Below are 15,372 nucleotides of genomic sequence, written 5' to 3'. Positions count from 1 at the left end.
AAGTTGGAAGCAGTTAAATGCAATAATACTAATTTGTTACTAATGCTTTCAAGTGGCGCAGTGAGATACATATTAGTAGTTTTAGGAAAGGGTTAAGGCATACCAATGTGAGAGTCTGGGATCTAGCTTGCTTTTTACTACAGCTTTTGGTGAGTTGTTTAGTGAGATGATGTGAATCCAGCTGCTGTTGTGAAAGCCCAGGCTTAGGGATGAGCTGGTTTTTCATATGGTAAATGCAGCTTGTGGTGTTAGAACTGCCATGAGTAAAACTGAAAATGTCTGGGGTGGAGCATTTCACAGTAGCCCTGGAGTGCTGCTGCTGCCTGTGACAGATGGTAGTAACTGTGCAGAGACACATTCCTCCTGGGTGCTCATTGCACTCATAATATATGCTGTTTGCTGCACTGCATGCTTTTATCCAAAGTGCTCTGCAGTACAGTGAGTGCATACATTTTCACTGTGAGTGGTCCAAGTGGACTATGTGAATTCATCATACACCAAAATCACTAGTAGTATTCATCCGCAGGAAACATAGCCCTCTCTACCACACAGAACCCTCTGGACACGCGATGCGGTGAGATAATCAGTAGTTGTCACGTTTGGGGTGACATATTTAAGCATTTTCTCCCAACTTCTCCTCACCCTAAAGGTCAGTTGCTTGCTAAGTATTGGGAAGGTGGCTCAGAGCACAGCAGGAGATTCAAAGAAAAACAGGGAGATGGTTAAGGTATCACTAAAGGAGAGGGGAAAGGAGTGAATAAAGGCTGAATGTAAATTGTGAGCACTGGCGAGAAAATAATGAACTCTGAATTTACTTTGCGTCTCAGGAAGTTAATGTGATGCACTCTAGTGTCTTTAAACTTCAACATTAAATTGAATTCAGCTCATTTCCATTGACAGCTTACACTTCCTGGTGATTATACACAGCTCATAGAATTTAAGTATAGATAACACAGAGTCAGTTAAACTTAAGGGATATCAGTGTGTCCAGTTAGGAAGCAAAAAAAAAAAAAACACTGTTAATCCATTTCACCTGCTTTGGTGCACTGGAGAGGCAGTTAACTGAGAACACCAGAACTGCAGCTCCACCAGCGATGCCTCGTTTTTTGTTTTGTTTTTTGTGCATGAGAGCAGGTTCACACTGAGCACATGTGACAGTCGTGAAAGGGTCTGGAGACGTCGAGGAAAAGCATTATGGTGCCAGTAGCAGAACTGCCAGTTCTGATGTTATCTGGAGAATGCCAGTCAATCTGCACTACATGGGGATCTGTGAGCACATCCGAAAGAATGTTAGGTTCTCGTGCTACCCTCATATACTCTGAACCTGACAGTTTGGTCAAAGACATACATGAGTAGTCCAGTGGAGGTCATTTTGAGACACGGGAAGCCTTTCCTTCTTGTGACAATATTTATGGTCAGGAAGGTGAAGAAGAGAGCAACGGTCTGTGGCCACCATGTGCCAAGCCATTCCCTTTTTGGGAGTCTTTTTGTTGCCTCTGCAGTGCAGCTGTTGTCACTTTTATTTGCACCAAAGCGGGTAAAATGGATTCACAATGGCTTATGTTTCCTAAATGAAGCTTAACTGACTGCAGTGTATTTTTTAAACTTAATATGCATGTATATTGTGTGTCACCTCATGCTTTCTTGCTTAAGTTAAAGCTGTGAGTAAATGAAGCAAAGAGATCCTGAGAGAATATACTCCACAGTTAAAACAAATCGGTTATGTTTATGTCTGCATTACTAATACTTTTTTTTTTTCCCTCTGTGTTTACTGCCATTAGGAGCGTCTCCTACTGTCCCTGCTGCCAGCTCACATCGCCCGTGTGATGAAGGCTGAAATCATCCAGAGATTAAAGGGTCCAAACTTTGGCCAGATTGAAAACACAAACAATTTTCACAACCTCTATGTCCAGAGGCACACTAATGTCAGGCATGTATCAGTTACTCGGATTTATCATTTTATAGCCAAGTTGTTTTTCACTGTACTTGAAGTGAGTTGGTTCTGTATTTTCTGGATAGTTCAGATTTCCGTACAGAGTAGATACATAGTAATGTATATTATTTTCATATCTGATGTTTCCTAACCTGTGGAATCCATAAAATCATTAAAGTATATCCATTACTGTTTTTTCTGTCTCTAGCATACTTTATGCTGATATAGTAGGATTTACGCGGCTGGCCAGTGACTGCTCCCCTGGAGAGCTTGTGCACATGCTGAATGAACTGTTTGGCAAATTTGACCAAATAGCTAAGGTAAACATTTGCCTACTCTGCTCTTGTAATAAATTGTTGTCCAACCACGCGCTAATCTTCATTAGAATAACAAAACACACCTCTTATACCTACTATACTGGAAAGTGTTTTAGTCACTCTCAAATCTTGTGAAGAGTCTCTTTGAATGCCAGTTTGTCTGAATTGGTTTAGTTTAGTTTTTCATTCAGTAACATGTTGTGAATTCTTAAAAATGTCACGTATGTCTCTGCATCTTTGAATCATCTATTCCAGTCAAACAAATGTGGTCAGAATGAAAATACTGTATACTGAAATCAGCCCTGTGGCATTGAATGAGGAGTAACACTGATTACAACACATTTTTGACTAGCTTTTAATGCTACATCATCCAATATGGTTAAATTTTTTTTGCCTCAAATACATTTTTGTCTTATTCTTGCAAATACCTTATACTCAGGTGTTTGTTGGTTAGATACCAACAAATATCTGATACAATTTGTGCTGCCGGTTTCCTAAATAGATCTATTTTTTCTCAGCAGTCTTCACTTTGACTCATAAACATGTTTACATAACATCAGGTTATGATAACAAACTGTCAAAACAGGATCTTTTTTCTTTCACTGATATTGTGATACTGATATCACACAACCTGCTTCCAAAAAAAAAGTTGAGATGTTCTGTAAAATGCAAATAAAAATAGACTGGACTGTATTTTTGGAAATTCCTCATCTTTTTTTTTTTTTTAATTCCTGAAAGCAAATAGAAAGTAAACCTATATTTCAGTTTAAATACTTTCCTTTTTATTTGCATTTCTCACAGTGTGTTCTAGCTTTTGGAAGCAGGGTTGTAAATAGACAAAACTATGATAAAATTGAGGCTGCAATTTTTTCCATTTTTAGAGAGTAAGGCCCATATGAGAATTGTATGCAAAATATTTATAAAATCAAATTAAATCTTACCTGACCTTGTGTATCAGAGACTATGTTTCACCTTTCTATATGCAGGAAAATGAATGTATGCGGATCAAAATCCTTGGTGACTGCTACTACTGTGTGTCCGGCCTGCCGGAGTCGTTGCCGAACCATGCTAAAAACTGCGTGAAAATGGGTCTAGACATGTGTGAGGCCATTGAGTAAGTGCTGCTTAAGAGTAAAATTGTTTGTTTTGACATCAGTGAATCACTGATGTAAAAAATATGTTTTGTGATGGGTTCAGATCAATAGTGTGGTTAATGGAAAACAGAAATAAGAATTAGCATATTTATTAGCAGACCTACACAGAACTGTATGAGTATAAAAGTAAATCTAAAAGGGCTTACATTATAGTTGTTGCAGTTTTCCATCATTTTTAAAAGTTGTTCCACTGTTTTGTTTTTACAACATATAGGTCTCAGAGGGATGCATTTGCTCTTGTTTCCTGACAGGATAGATGGCATGCACAATAATTTTTTTGTTGCTCCACATTAACGAAAGAAAATGTCTGATGCATGACAGGAAAGTATGGGATGCCACAGGGGTTGATATCAAAATGCGTGTTGGTGTGCATTCTGGGAATGTCCTGTGTGGTGTCATTGGACTTCAGAAATGGCAGTATGATGTTTGGTCACATGATGTCACACTGGCCAATCATATGGAGGCAGGTGGTGTACCGGGGTAAGTGAGAAGCATATATAAGATAAGAAAACAATGTCGCTATATCACACTTTCTCTGCACCAGTGTTGTCTGGTTAGTTGTTTGCTATACATACAGGAGGAGACCATTCATTGATTAAATTGTTCATTTTAAGGCGAGTCCACATCACCTCAGTGACACTGGAGCACCTAAATGGTGCCTATAAGGTGGAAGATGGGGATGGACAAGAAAGAGACCCCTACCTGAAGGAACATGGAGTCATCACGTATCTGGTCATCAACCCAAAGGTATCATACAAATGTTAGATCCAGTAAAAGAGAAGACTGGACATTGAAGAAAGATGCAGTAACATGACATTTCTTATACATGTTCCTAAACAGGTTGCGCGTCAGAGCCCACAGCATCATTACCGACCCAGGAACACTCTATATGGAGCCAAGATGAGAGCCTCTGTCAGGATGACCCGCTATCTGGAGTCGTGGGGAGCAGCTAAGCCCTTTGCCAACCTGCACCACAGAGACAGCATGACTAATGAGAATGGGAAGATCAACACTGCTGTGTGTAATTGCTTTCTATACAAGTTTTTTTTATTTTTTTCTAGTTTATCAGAAGTTCATCTCTAGCTGCTAACTTGTCTCTCTTCTCTTGTGCTGTGTTTAGGATGTGCCGATGGGGCAGTATCACTTCCAGAGGAGATCAGAAAGGCAAATTACTCGTATTACAGCTCCACACAGTTTTCTTTGATAGGATTATTCTACAGCAACAAAATGTTTTGATAAGGCTAGGTTTATTTATTTATTTATTTAGCTTCACACTTTGATGCGTGTGACTAATGCTATGTGAACATAAAAGATACATTTTGTTATCTATTAAAGGACGAAGTCTCAGAAAAAACGGTTTGAGGAGGAGTTCAACGAGAGGATGATCAGGACTTTTGATGGGATAACTTCACAAAAGTAAACATTATTACACATGTAAACACATATTACCTATTTTAATATATTCTAAGAACAGAATAGTATATTGTAGATCGACCTACTACTGATAAGGTGCTGTTTTCTAATATTGCAACTGAACAAACACAATACATTTCTGAGCATACACCTATATTCTTGCTGCTTTAATCTTAAACATTTTTGTGCATTCATTTACTTATAGTGGTACCTGTATTCTATTTTTATCCACTCTATAACACTGCCTTTTATGCTTGCAGACAGTGGCTGAAGTCTGAGGACATCCAAAGAATTTCACTATTCTTTCACAACAAATCCTTAGAGAAGGAGGTAAGAGGCTTTATGAGCTGCAGCTCTCCTTGAAATCTTGTACATGCCATAGATTTATGATGTCTAAGTGCATAGTTGAGAAACTTCTGAAGTAGATTTTAAAATCCTTTTTCATGATTCCTAACCATTTTTTTTTTGTTGTTGTTTTTTTTGTTTTTTGTTTTTTTTTTAATCTTTTTAGTACAGAGCAACAACCTTGCCGGCCTTTAAATACTACGTCACCTGCGCCTGTTTGATCTTTTTCTGCATTTTTATCGTCCAGATTCTGGTCTTGCCAAAGTATGTGCATTTTATATTCATTTATAATAGAACTGTAAACATTTTTTTACTCAATGAGTTAGTGTCAGTATGGTGCAATAGTACACTAAACTTGAGTTTTGTCATTGTCCCTTGACAAGTCATCTTGAAGAAGGGCACATTTTTGTTTGCTTGCACATGATATAAAACTTCATGACAAAGCATAATATTAAACTTTGATATTTTTTATTTATTTGTTTGTTTGCAGAACAAGAGTCTTGGGAATATCCTTTGGAATGGCTTTTCTCATCCTTTCCCTTATCCTCTTTATATGTTTCATTGGACACCTCCTGGTGAGTAGTGTATTTATGTAAATTAGATTCCTGCTGGCATCTTTCTGCTTAGTCTGTTTACATTAAAGTTCCTATTTGATGAGGATCAGCCTGCTCTTTAATGTAGCCCTCGTGTTCTTAATGTTTATGCTAATGTCACACCAAAGGCACATGAGTGATCCAAGTGGCTCTCTGGTCAGCTTAACAGTCCATTAAGTGACCCTCAAGTCAACAAAAGCGCCACTCTGGTGTAGCCTTGGGGCAATGGTGCTTTGGCCACAGTTACTGTGTATTACTTCCTATAATGAAATTTTATGCTACACATTTTTATTATCATGTTTGTAATGGAATCATTTGTTTCAGAAAATAATTATGGAAAATTTGCATTTTGCAATCACAAAAATGTGCCAGTGGGAGTGTGAAAGTTCTAGTGGTGATCTACTGACAATGTGCTAATTTATAAACAAAGAGAGAGCCAGTTCATTTCAGTAGTGACCAGTGTTCTTCTAGCAACAAGCATGTGAACCAGCGGGTCAAAAATGAGCAGATCCATGCTAACAAAAATAATACAGTACAATAATTTATTTGCTTCTGTCTGAAAACAGCATCGCAATTCAGATTAATTAGAGGCAGCCGAGAAACTCTGTGTGTGGTCCTGTAGGTTAAGACAGCTGTTCTCGGGGTAAATGATGGCTCAGGTGGCGTGTAGGATTCAACCTGAGGAGGGCTACATTATCACCAACTATTCCACTGTATAAAACCTGGGTTACAGCTGACCTGTATGTGTAGAAAAAAAAACAAGCATATCCTGTGTTATTACACAAACATGTGCATTGCACTTTTTTGTTTGTTTTTCCTACCAGGCTGTGTGAGGCTGCTGATATTTATTAAACTCAATATTGAAATCAATATTGAAATTTAATAAGCCAGGGGCTTATGGAAACTGTTCCAATCTTTGAAAACTTTAAATCTTTGCAAGTGTGAATCAGCTGCTGGTTCTAAACTCGGCTCTCTGTGGATGTTGCTGAACTCTTTAACAATAAAAATACACACACAATAAACCTGTTGTCTTTTAGCAAAATTATTCGGCATTGCTGGGTCGTGTTCTACACTGTAAAAAAAATCTCGACAGTTTTATCTTTAGAATAAACATGACATATTCATGAAATTATGTTATACTCGTGACTGTATTTTTACAGTCCTTTTGTGTGGAAAAATAATGGATTTCCTGTGAAAACATGAAAAAAATTATTCACAGGTCATTTAGACATGTCAATTTATGGTCTGTTTTTGTGAGTTTAGTGATATTTGACATATTTAAAAAATAATAGGAAAATACCGTAAAATTTCTATAATAAATTCTGTTAAATCACAGAGTACTTTTTAACAGTGTATTCCATCATGAAAGTATCTGCTTATTGTAGAATTTGTAATATCTCAGAAATGCTCCTTCTCGGACTCCTGTGTAATAATTCTGAATCAGCCCAAATTTTATGGTTCCTTTTGTAAGACAAAATACAAATCATACAACATTTCAAATGCCCCATGTGACTTAGATAAACTTTATAATATTTTTCTCTTAATTCGAAGCTGAACATCTTTGCCCAGCCAGTTTACCTTTTTTTTTTTTTTCCCTCCACACATCAAGATGATTTACTGTGCTGTCACACAAAGTTTAGACTTATTTAGCCTTTCTTACCAAAAGCTTGTAACATCTATGCTAGTGGATTTCTTAGAAAGGTCAAACATCCCTTTACTGATAAAATTAAATCGGGAAAAAAAAATCAGGATTACAAAAATGTATTGAAGAACAGCAATACAAGAAAATTGCATTAAAAGGTTGCTCCAAATGTTGTTGATTTTACCAGACTCTCCATTTGTACATGGAGTGATTCAGAGATGTCTAGACCATTGTGTCTTTCCCTAAGCAGCAAAGTTAAGAGCAACTAATTAAATCATTGGGATAAATGCTTCACTGTCACTTGATGAAGCGATCTGGATATTCTGCTGGTTCTGTGAATTTGTACCTTCACATTTTGTTCATAAATCAACTCGGGAAATTTCACGAACTTTTAATGAACATTTTTTTTGTTGTTGTTGTTTTTTTAAGTCCTATGGATAAGTATTTTAATGGCTGTTCTAGAATTACAGAAAAAAAGTTAAGTGATTTGGGTTTTCACTCTCATTGGTTCACTGAGGCACACACAGAGCTCAAAGCAGTGCTGCAAAACAAAAAAAAACAACTGACTGTAACTGATCTAGCACAGGAAGCATTCATGCTTGAATCAATAGAAGCTTAGTAACAAATAGTGAACATTAAAAGTGGCTGTGTTGTGCAGCCCAGGTTAGTAATTAGAAATGAGGTGCATGACTGCACAGTCTGTATTGCTCTTAAGTCATGCTAATGGGGCTCTAAGTAATATAAATTTTTTTTGTGAACCAGAATTTGAATCTACTTATTATACCCGTTTTTCTTTAGCTTAGTTCTAATAAAAGATCTAATAAAAAAATTATCACTGGTGTTGATAATTAAATTTACTGACTTCTTGAACACTGCTGTGCATGATGACATCACTTGAAGTTGTGATTTTGTAGTTCTGTTATTGAATGTATGTTGAAATTTATGCAATATGCCATTAATTTACTTGGACCCCTCTCCATGATTATTTGGCTCCTGAAATTGTTTCTTTGCCCTGCTGAGGCGATAAAGGTTAATCAGAAGGAAGTGTTATGTTTAGTTTAGTTTATGTAACGCAATTCTCTTTAGTCAACAAAAGTAATGAACTTGCTATTGTGCATGTGCCTGCAGAGATGCCTACATGCATGATTATTTTAACTAGCTCATGCACACTTATACATCTCTCTGGCTTTCTTTGTGTGTGGCACATTTGTGACATTATAGCCCAGCTCCTTCATGTGTGTGTGTGTGTGTGTATGTTCCTGCAGCACTGCAGTAAAAGCACCTCCACTTCTTGGACGTGGCTGCTGAGGTCATCACTTATTATTGCCAACAAACCATGGCCCCGCATCACTCTCACCATGACAACCACAGCTCTAATACTTACAATGGCAGTCTTCAACATGGTAAGCTTCTTTTTTTTTTTTTTTATGTGCAGGTACTTCACTGAGTGAGTGGTACCCCACTCTCCCAGTGGTAACTACAGTATAATTACAAAGTAATACAATGGAGCATGGAATCATGCAAAAGCAAATCAGCTTCTTCAAAATTCTGTTATTAACACAACTTTACTGTACATAATACTGATGAATAACATAAAATATAGCTTCATGTATAATAATAATAATAATAATAATAATAATGCAATAACCACAGCAATCAATATCCCAGTGATCATGCTTGGAACCTGTGGGAAACATTTGTGCCATTTTTTGTTTGTTTTGTTTTGTAAATTAAGTCTGAAGCATATTAAACCAAAGAATCACCTACAAACTAAATATCTTGCATTGTTTTCCTTGCAATGAGTTTATCAATTGGCTCCTCAGACCAGAACGTTATTCTCCTTGCACTGGATAAAAGTGCCAACACTGTTTGCATGCAGTGATGACAAAATGCTGTATCTAGCAATTACATTGCTGCATTGCTTCTCTGTATTCATTTTCAGATTTGACTGAGGTTTAGTTTTGCAGAGAAAGATGCTCACCGAAACATAAACCCTCAGACAAAGGTGGGATGGAAGCCTGAGGCTTGAAAGGAAGCTGCATGATAAAGCACAATGTCAGGACCCTGGTTTAGACCTTCACACAAATCGATTCCAGAGATTATAATCGTATTTTGCGTCTGACTTGGGTCAGTCGCTCAGGGCGTATGAACCAAATTAACCTGGCTTTGCTCAGTGGGGCAGCCAATCCTCATTTTATCCTGAAGGTTCACTTTAACCGACATTGTTGAATGGTTGTCACTATTGGCCTCTTATCTAACAAGATTCTATTTTCCTCCTGCAAGTCTAATGCAGACTACTTCATCTTGTCCCATGCTCACGTGCAAAGAGACAGACAGAAAGCATATTTATAATTTGCATGACAATTCTCTGGTTTGTTTTCTGTGTTTCTGAATTTCTTTTGACTTTGTGTTTTTCTTCTAGTTCTTTCTAAAAGACAGTGCGCTGATGCCAATTCCTAATTACAATTCATCCAACACCAGTGAAACACTGGTTCACCATAATGAGGAACTAATCACCTGTTCTGGGAAAAACAATTTCTACCTTCCTGTGAGTGAAGACAAACATCATTATCACACTTTATTTATGAAACTTGTTACATTCTTTTTCTTAAGTTTAAAATTACTCCACCTTCTTCTTCTGTATAGTATTTAATTTACAGTTGCATCCTGGGCCTGATCTCTTGCTCAGTGTTCCTGAGGATAAACTACGAGCTGAAGATGATTATCATGCTGACAGCAGTTGTGGTCTACAATGTCATTATTCTACAAACACACGCCTCTCTGCTGGATGAATATAGCAGGTTTCTGTACAGGACAAAAAGGTAGGCTTACAGCAACAAACAAGAACACTTCAGGAGAGAATGAGATGGATGAAGGCAGTCAAGGAGGGTTAGGAGATTGTTGTGGCAGCCTGAGGAGAGAGGAGGAAGTTCTGAAGAAAGAGAAAAATAAATAATTACTTTCTTTTTGAAGCTATAAGACAAAATAAAAGGTGGATGTTTACTTTGAGGTTAAAAAGCAAAATAAATACACCAGTTAGTCAGTAAACAAGTAGACAACTAATTTAGAGTTGTAAACTATGATTTAAAAGGTTGGAGAAAAGGCTTTAATGGATATGTTCCCCATGGACCACTATTCATCCACCCATATAGGAAGAAATGGAGAAGAAAAATTGTCATACTTTGATTTAGTAATACACATGCCTTCCTTTGTATTTTTTTTTTCATATGTAGTACACTTATAAAAATAAGTATGAATCAAGTAAACATGATATAGTACAAGAAAGATGTAAAAGACGTCAATTTTGTGTACTGTTCCTTCTCCCAGAATAAGCAGCACCAAAACCAAAATGCTTTTCTACATTTTTATGGCTACTTGTGTTAAATTGAGCTGATAAAAGACATTTTTCTAGTTTTTGGAAAATTCAACCAGCACTTAAGGGAACCTAGTCTTGCCACCATAATATTAGTTGGATGCTTTTGTTTAGAAGATGTGAAGGAAAGCTTTGCGCTGTACTACATCCTCACATTGAGCTGAGCTGCTAAGAGAGAGTGTAGAGATGATGAGACATGAATAGACAAATCCAGGACCCCCCCCCCCCCCCCCCTTAAAGATTAAAACATCAATTGTAATGTCACTAAAAATGTGCATTTCTCCTGAGCTGAAAGACATACTCGAAAAAAAAAATTCTGAATTTAATGTCTAAAACAAAACTTTCTGGAGCGTCGTTAAATAAACTTAGCACAAAAAGTAAGGAAATTTGTGTTTGCTTGATGATTTCTTTGTTGTAACAATGCTTCTTGCCAAAAAATCTTATACCATTGGAAGCCTGTTTATTTCCCTTTAAATTGTGCAACATTTGCAAGGAAAATGCATTTGTGGGTTGAGCAGGAGAGTTGAGTATGTGAGTTACGCCCATGAAATATCTGTACCACTGCCAAACAGCTTATTCTGCTGTCGACTCTTGTTTTGAGCTTCTGGTACCCCAGGTGTTGACAATCAGGTGCCTGACTGGTGCCTGATTAGCAGCACCTGTGACCATGGACTCTGCTACACCGGTCAGTTGGTGTCTGCTCCAAGTATGCCATGTTTGACTGATCTGGATAGTGCCCGTGCCACTGGGCAAATTCAAGCTGGTGTTCTACAAAACTAAACTATAGCATTATTTGAAGTGAACCCTAGTACCATCTCCAAATTGAAGGCCAAGTTTCATGTAAGGGGGGATGTCAGAGACAGGACACAAAATGTTTGTCCTAAGATGACAACACCACAAGAAGACAGTTTCCTCACCCTGTCAGAACTTACGAAGCTTAGGCAGGCACAAATTGGCAGTCAAGATTTGCTGGATGATATGGCTGATGGCTCTCTACCCACACAATCTGAAACAGACTGCACACAGCTAATTTCCAGGCTCGCAGGGCTGCCAGGAGGCCTGGCCTAAACCCCACCGAACACTTGTGGGATCAGCTTGGGCGTGCTGTTCGTGCCAGAGTGACCACCATAACCACATTGGCTGGTGTGGCTTGTTCAAATGCTGGTTGAGGAATGGGATGCCAGCCCACTGTGTGTGACCAAGTTGATGACTAGCATGAAGAGGAGGTGCCAGACTGCTGTGGCTGCATATGGTTCTTCCACATGTTGCTGAGGCATGTGGAAGAACCACAAGGGGGAAATAAACAGGCTTTGTTACGGCAAAGAATGAATAGACCAAACACAAAAGTTTACTTTTTGTGAGTAAACATATATAGCAAATAAAAGTCACCAGATGATGACTTCAGAATTCTAAATTGTCTTGTCACTGATGTAACTGTCCCAAACTTTAAAACTGACAAATTGAAAAGCTTTTGATCATTTTTGTTGGAAGAATTCTAACAGCTGTCATCTTTTTAATTAACAAAAAAGAAAAAAAAAACAATCACAGCTGCTGCATGTATCTTTTTCATCTATGATTTTTCTTCAAGCCAACCCATCTTCTGTCTTCAGACATTGCCATTCATTCTGTGTAGAGAACTGTTCAGATGAACCAGTTAGATGCAGAACTCACGTGGTTTTCTTAGCTGTTCACTCTAGCATAGATACGATTAAGGGTAAATACTTAAAATGTGCTTCCTTAAGTTTGGTCTGTGCAGCAGGTTTTCTTAGCATCAGCTTTCAGGCAATATGTTTTGGGCTTTGAGTGTGTGGGAGTCTGTTTACAATACATACATAACAGCTATAGTGTGGTTGGTTGCCTGCTTTGTCATGATAGTGGAAGACTGAAGTTTTTTTTGCAGAGCTGTATCTCTAAGGATCATGAACACTTGTTTATTCCTTCTTGAAAAATGCCTCTAGTCGATACACCCTTGCAGGAGGGCTCACCCCCTCAAATGCATTCAGTAAACAAGCTCTTGTCACAACAAAGCAGAAGCGACTGTCTTAATTTAGTGACAGGTTGGAATAAAACGCTCTGCTAAGCAATCGTGTGGCACATCTCTACTGACTCCAGTCTGATTTTTTTTTTCCAGAAAGTCTTTCTCATCTATAACTTTAGTTTTCTACCCCTCTTTTTTTCAGTCACATCTTTATCTCTGTCTTTGTCTTTTTCTTATCTTAAAAAAAAACATTTCTCTTTTTTTCCCTCTGCCCTTCAAGACCAGGACTTCTCAAAGACCTGAAGACTATGGGCTCTATATCCCTCTTTATCTTCTTCATCACTCTGCTTGTGCTTGCGAGGCAGGTAAGTCTAAGCTGTAATAGTCTGAATGGTGCTGTCATCCGTCTTTGCTGTGCAATGTATCTCTGAAAGAAGAGTAGTTTTCAGCCATGTGTCATTATTACACAATCATTGCACTTTTCACACCAGTTTTTAACTATATTTGCTGTGTTTTTTAATCATTTCCTCTGATTTTGGAATAGCAATTATTCCATGTGATGTGTTCTTATCAGTGGAGCTTGAGAGCATTGTGAAGCTTTAACTCCATCTTTTACATACCTCCTTTTGTATCCCATGGATTCTTTGACCCTTAATGGTCTTTCATAGATGAACACATTTTAATGCCACTAAACTTTTACCTGACTCATGGATTTCTCTCTCGTGTCATGAGAGCAATTTGTAGCTCTGACACTGCTGATTCTGCCTTCCTTTCTGTATTCCTTTATTATCTCAGGGCTTGGTGGAAAAAAATAGCAGCTCTCATTTATCTTCTAAGTGAGAATCAATTAGTGAACTTGGTAGAAATGGTTAAGCTTTTTGGCTGCTGTGACATGCAGCAAGAGAGGCATTTTAAGACCAATTTGTCTAACCTCCCTTAGTTACACAGGGGCAGCGATTTACATTAGCCAGTCTGAAGTTTCTCAGATGTAATTTGAGATTTAGTAGTGATGGAGATGCAGAGCATGTCCCTTACTCTGGCTTGTTTGGGGTTCTGCTAAATTGCTCACATTATGAGCTCAAATTATGATTTACCTTTTACAGCTGGAGCAACAGCTGTAAAAGGTAAATCAACCCTAGAGTTATATTACAAAGCAGTGTACAAAGGTAGTTCACTTTTTTTTTTTTTGGGGGGGGGGGGGGGGGGGGGGGGGGGGTATATCACTATGGTAACTTATGCTGCAGCAGCTTATTGTCATGTCCTGGGCCGTCTGCCCAGCGTTTTGTGTTTAGATTTATTTTCCCTGAGTTTTATTTCCCAGTTTGTTTTGATGTTCTTGTTCCCTTTGTCCCTGTCTCACCTGCATCTATGGTCTTGTGTTGTCTTAACCCTGACCTCCTGTGTTTTCATATTGAGTTTTATTCCTAGTGTTGTGACTAGTCTGCGTCTCTGTCCTGTGTGCCAGTCCCTCGTGTTTAGTCTGCGTGTACCTTGGTTAGTCACTTCCTGTTTTATTTTGCCAGTCTTGTTTTCCCTGTGCTTTGTGTTTAGTTTTGCTTCCCCTGTGTTATTAGTTTCACCTGCTGTGCCCTGCTGTTTCCTCTTGCCCTGATTACCTATTGTGTATTTAAGCCCTCAGTTTTCATCTGTTCTTTGTCGCATCATCGTCTATGTTCCCGTTGTGTGTGTTCCCCGTCCCTTGTATCCTATAGTTTAGTTCTGGCATCAGCCCAGCCCAGTTTATTTGGTTATCTTCACCTCAATAAAAGTACACTAATTTCATCACAAGCCATGACACTTATGTTTGAAATAAGAAATAAGCAGGCACATTATCACTGTCTATAGACCGGTTCTCCAGAAAATATCATCACCATCCTTGAAGATCCCTCAGACCCTGATGCATGGATACCAAGAGGGAGAGTGCTGGGTGAGAGTAGACACGGCAGAAGAAATACTGCTGTTTTACTGTATATCAGAACTCATCAATTAAATGGGATGTAGCCGGTCACCTGGGTTCTACTGTGTACTACCAGCAAGGCTGCTGAAAATGGTTGTCACTGTGGACAATGTGGCTGTCTTAAAAAGCTACATCCTACTGAGAACAGGACCGGATATGGGGTGGATGTTGAAGTACCACATTTTAACATGCATTACTGTGCCACAGCGACACTGTTACCAAATCTTCCCTTGATCTAATAGTACTTTTCAGGTTTAGTGACATAAGAGCATTTGTGTGGCATCACACTACACTGAACATATGCACACTCTGAGTTATTGAGTGTAATAAATAAATCATTGCTAGTGCTTGTGGATGAGTTAATCATATTGAGTTTGAGTGGATAATAAATGTATTTCAAGAACTCAGATTACTTAGGTTCTTGGCAGTATGAAAATGCACCAGGTGTAACTGTATCTACAGCACAAATAATAGATTCCATTTATTAATGTTACACGCTCTTCTGATTTATGTTCATTTGCGTATTTTTGTCACTGGCTGTAACATTGTCACTTACTGTGCTTGATCATAATTCTGTCAGCCTGCAAACACGTTTCTCCTTGGTTGGTGCATTTTTATTTATCAAATCAGTTCACTGCGTATGACAGACAAACGAGGCTGAATAGAG

The 15,372-nt window shown here is 38.2% G+C and overlaps 1 protein-coding gene across 1 annotated transcript in view; it reads left to right on the top strand.

The window, feature by feature from the left end:
• The window catches only part of adcy2a (adenylate cyclase 2a), a 72,886-nt gene that overhangs the window by 50,207 nt on the left and 7,307 nt on the right, over nucleotides 1-15,372 (top strand). The window contains exons 5-19 of the mRNA XM_030749770.1: nucleotides 1,782-1,930; nucleotides 2,142-2,253; nucleotides 3,237-3,364; nucleotides 3,726-3,884; nucleotides 4,019-4,151; nucleotides 4,245-4,421; nucleotides 4,525-4,568; nucleotides 4,740-4,820; nucleotides 5,078-5,147; nucleotides 5,329-5,426; nucleotides 5,653-5,737; nucleotides 8,663-8,800; nucleotides 9,820-9,945; nucleotides 10,044-10,219; nucleotides 13,029-13,113. Of these exons, the coding sequence (XP_030605630.1) occupies nucleotides 1,782-1,930; nucleotides 2,142-2,253; nucleotides 3,237-3,364; nucleotides 3,726-3,884; nucleotides 4,019-4,151; nucleotides 4,245-4,421; nucleotides 4,525-4,568; nucleotides 4,740-4,820; nucleotides 5,078-5,147; nucleotides 5,329-5,426; nucleotides 5,653-5,737; nucleotides 8,663-8,800; nucleotides 9,820-9,945; nucleotides 10,044-10,219; nucleotides 13,029-13,113 (1,761 nt within the window). The remainder of the gene's footprint in view (nucleotides 1-1,781; nucleotides 1,931-2,141; nucleotides 2,254-3,236; nucleotides 3,365-3,725; nucleotides 3,885-4,018; nucleotides 4,152-4,244; nucleotides 4,422-4,524; nucleotides 4,569-4,739; nucleotides 4,821-5,077; nucleotides 5,148-5,328; nucleotides 5,427-5,652; nucleotides 5,738-8,662; nucleotides 8,801-9,819; nucleotides 9,946-10,043; nucleotides 10,220-13,028; nucleotides 13,114-15,372) is intronic.

This window comes from Archocentrus centrarchus, chromosome 16, assembly GCF_007364275.1.
Source record: "Archocentrus centrarchus isolate MPI-CPG fArcCen1 chromosome 16, fArcCen1, whole genome shotgun sequence".
NCBI classification, from domain to species: Eukaryota; Metazoa; Chordata; class Actinopteri; order Cichliformes; family Cichlidae; genus Archocentrus; species Archocentrus centrarchus.
Note: the sequence above shows the minus strand (reverse complement) of the source record. Positions and strands in the feature narration are given on the sequence as shown.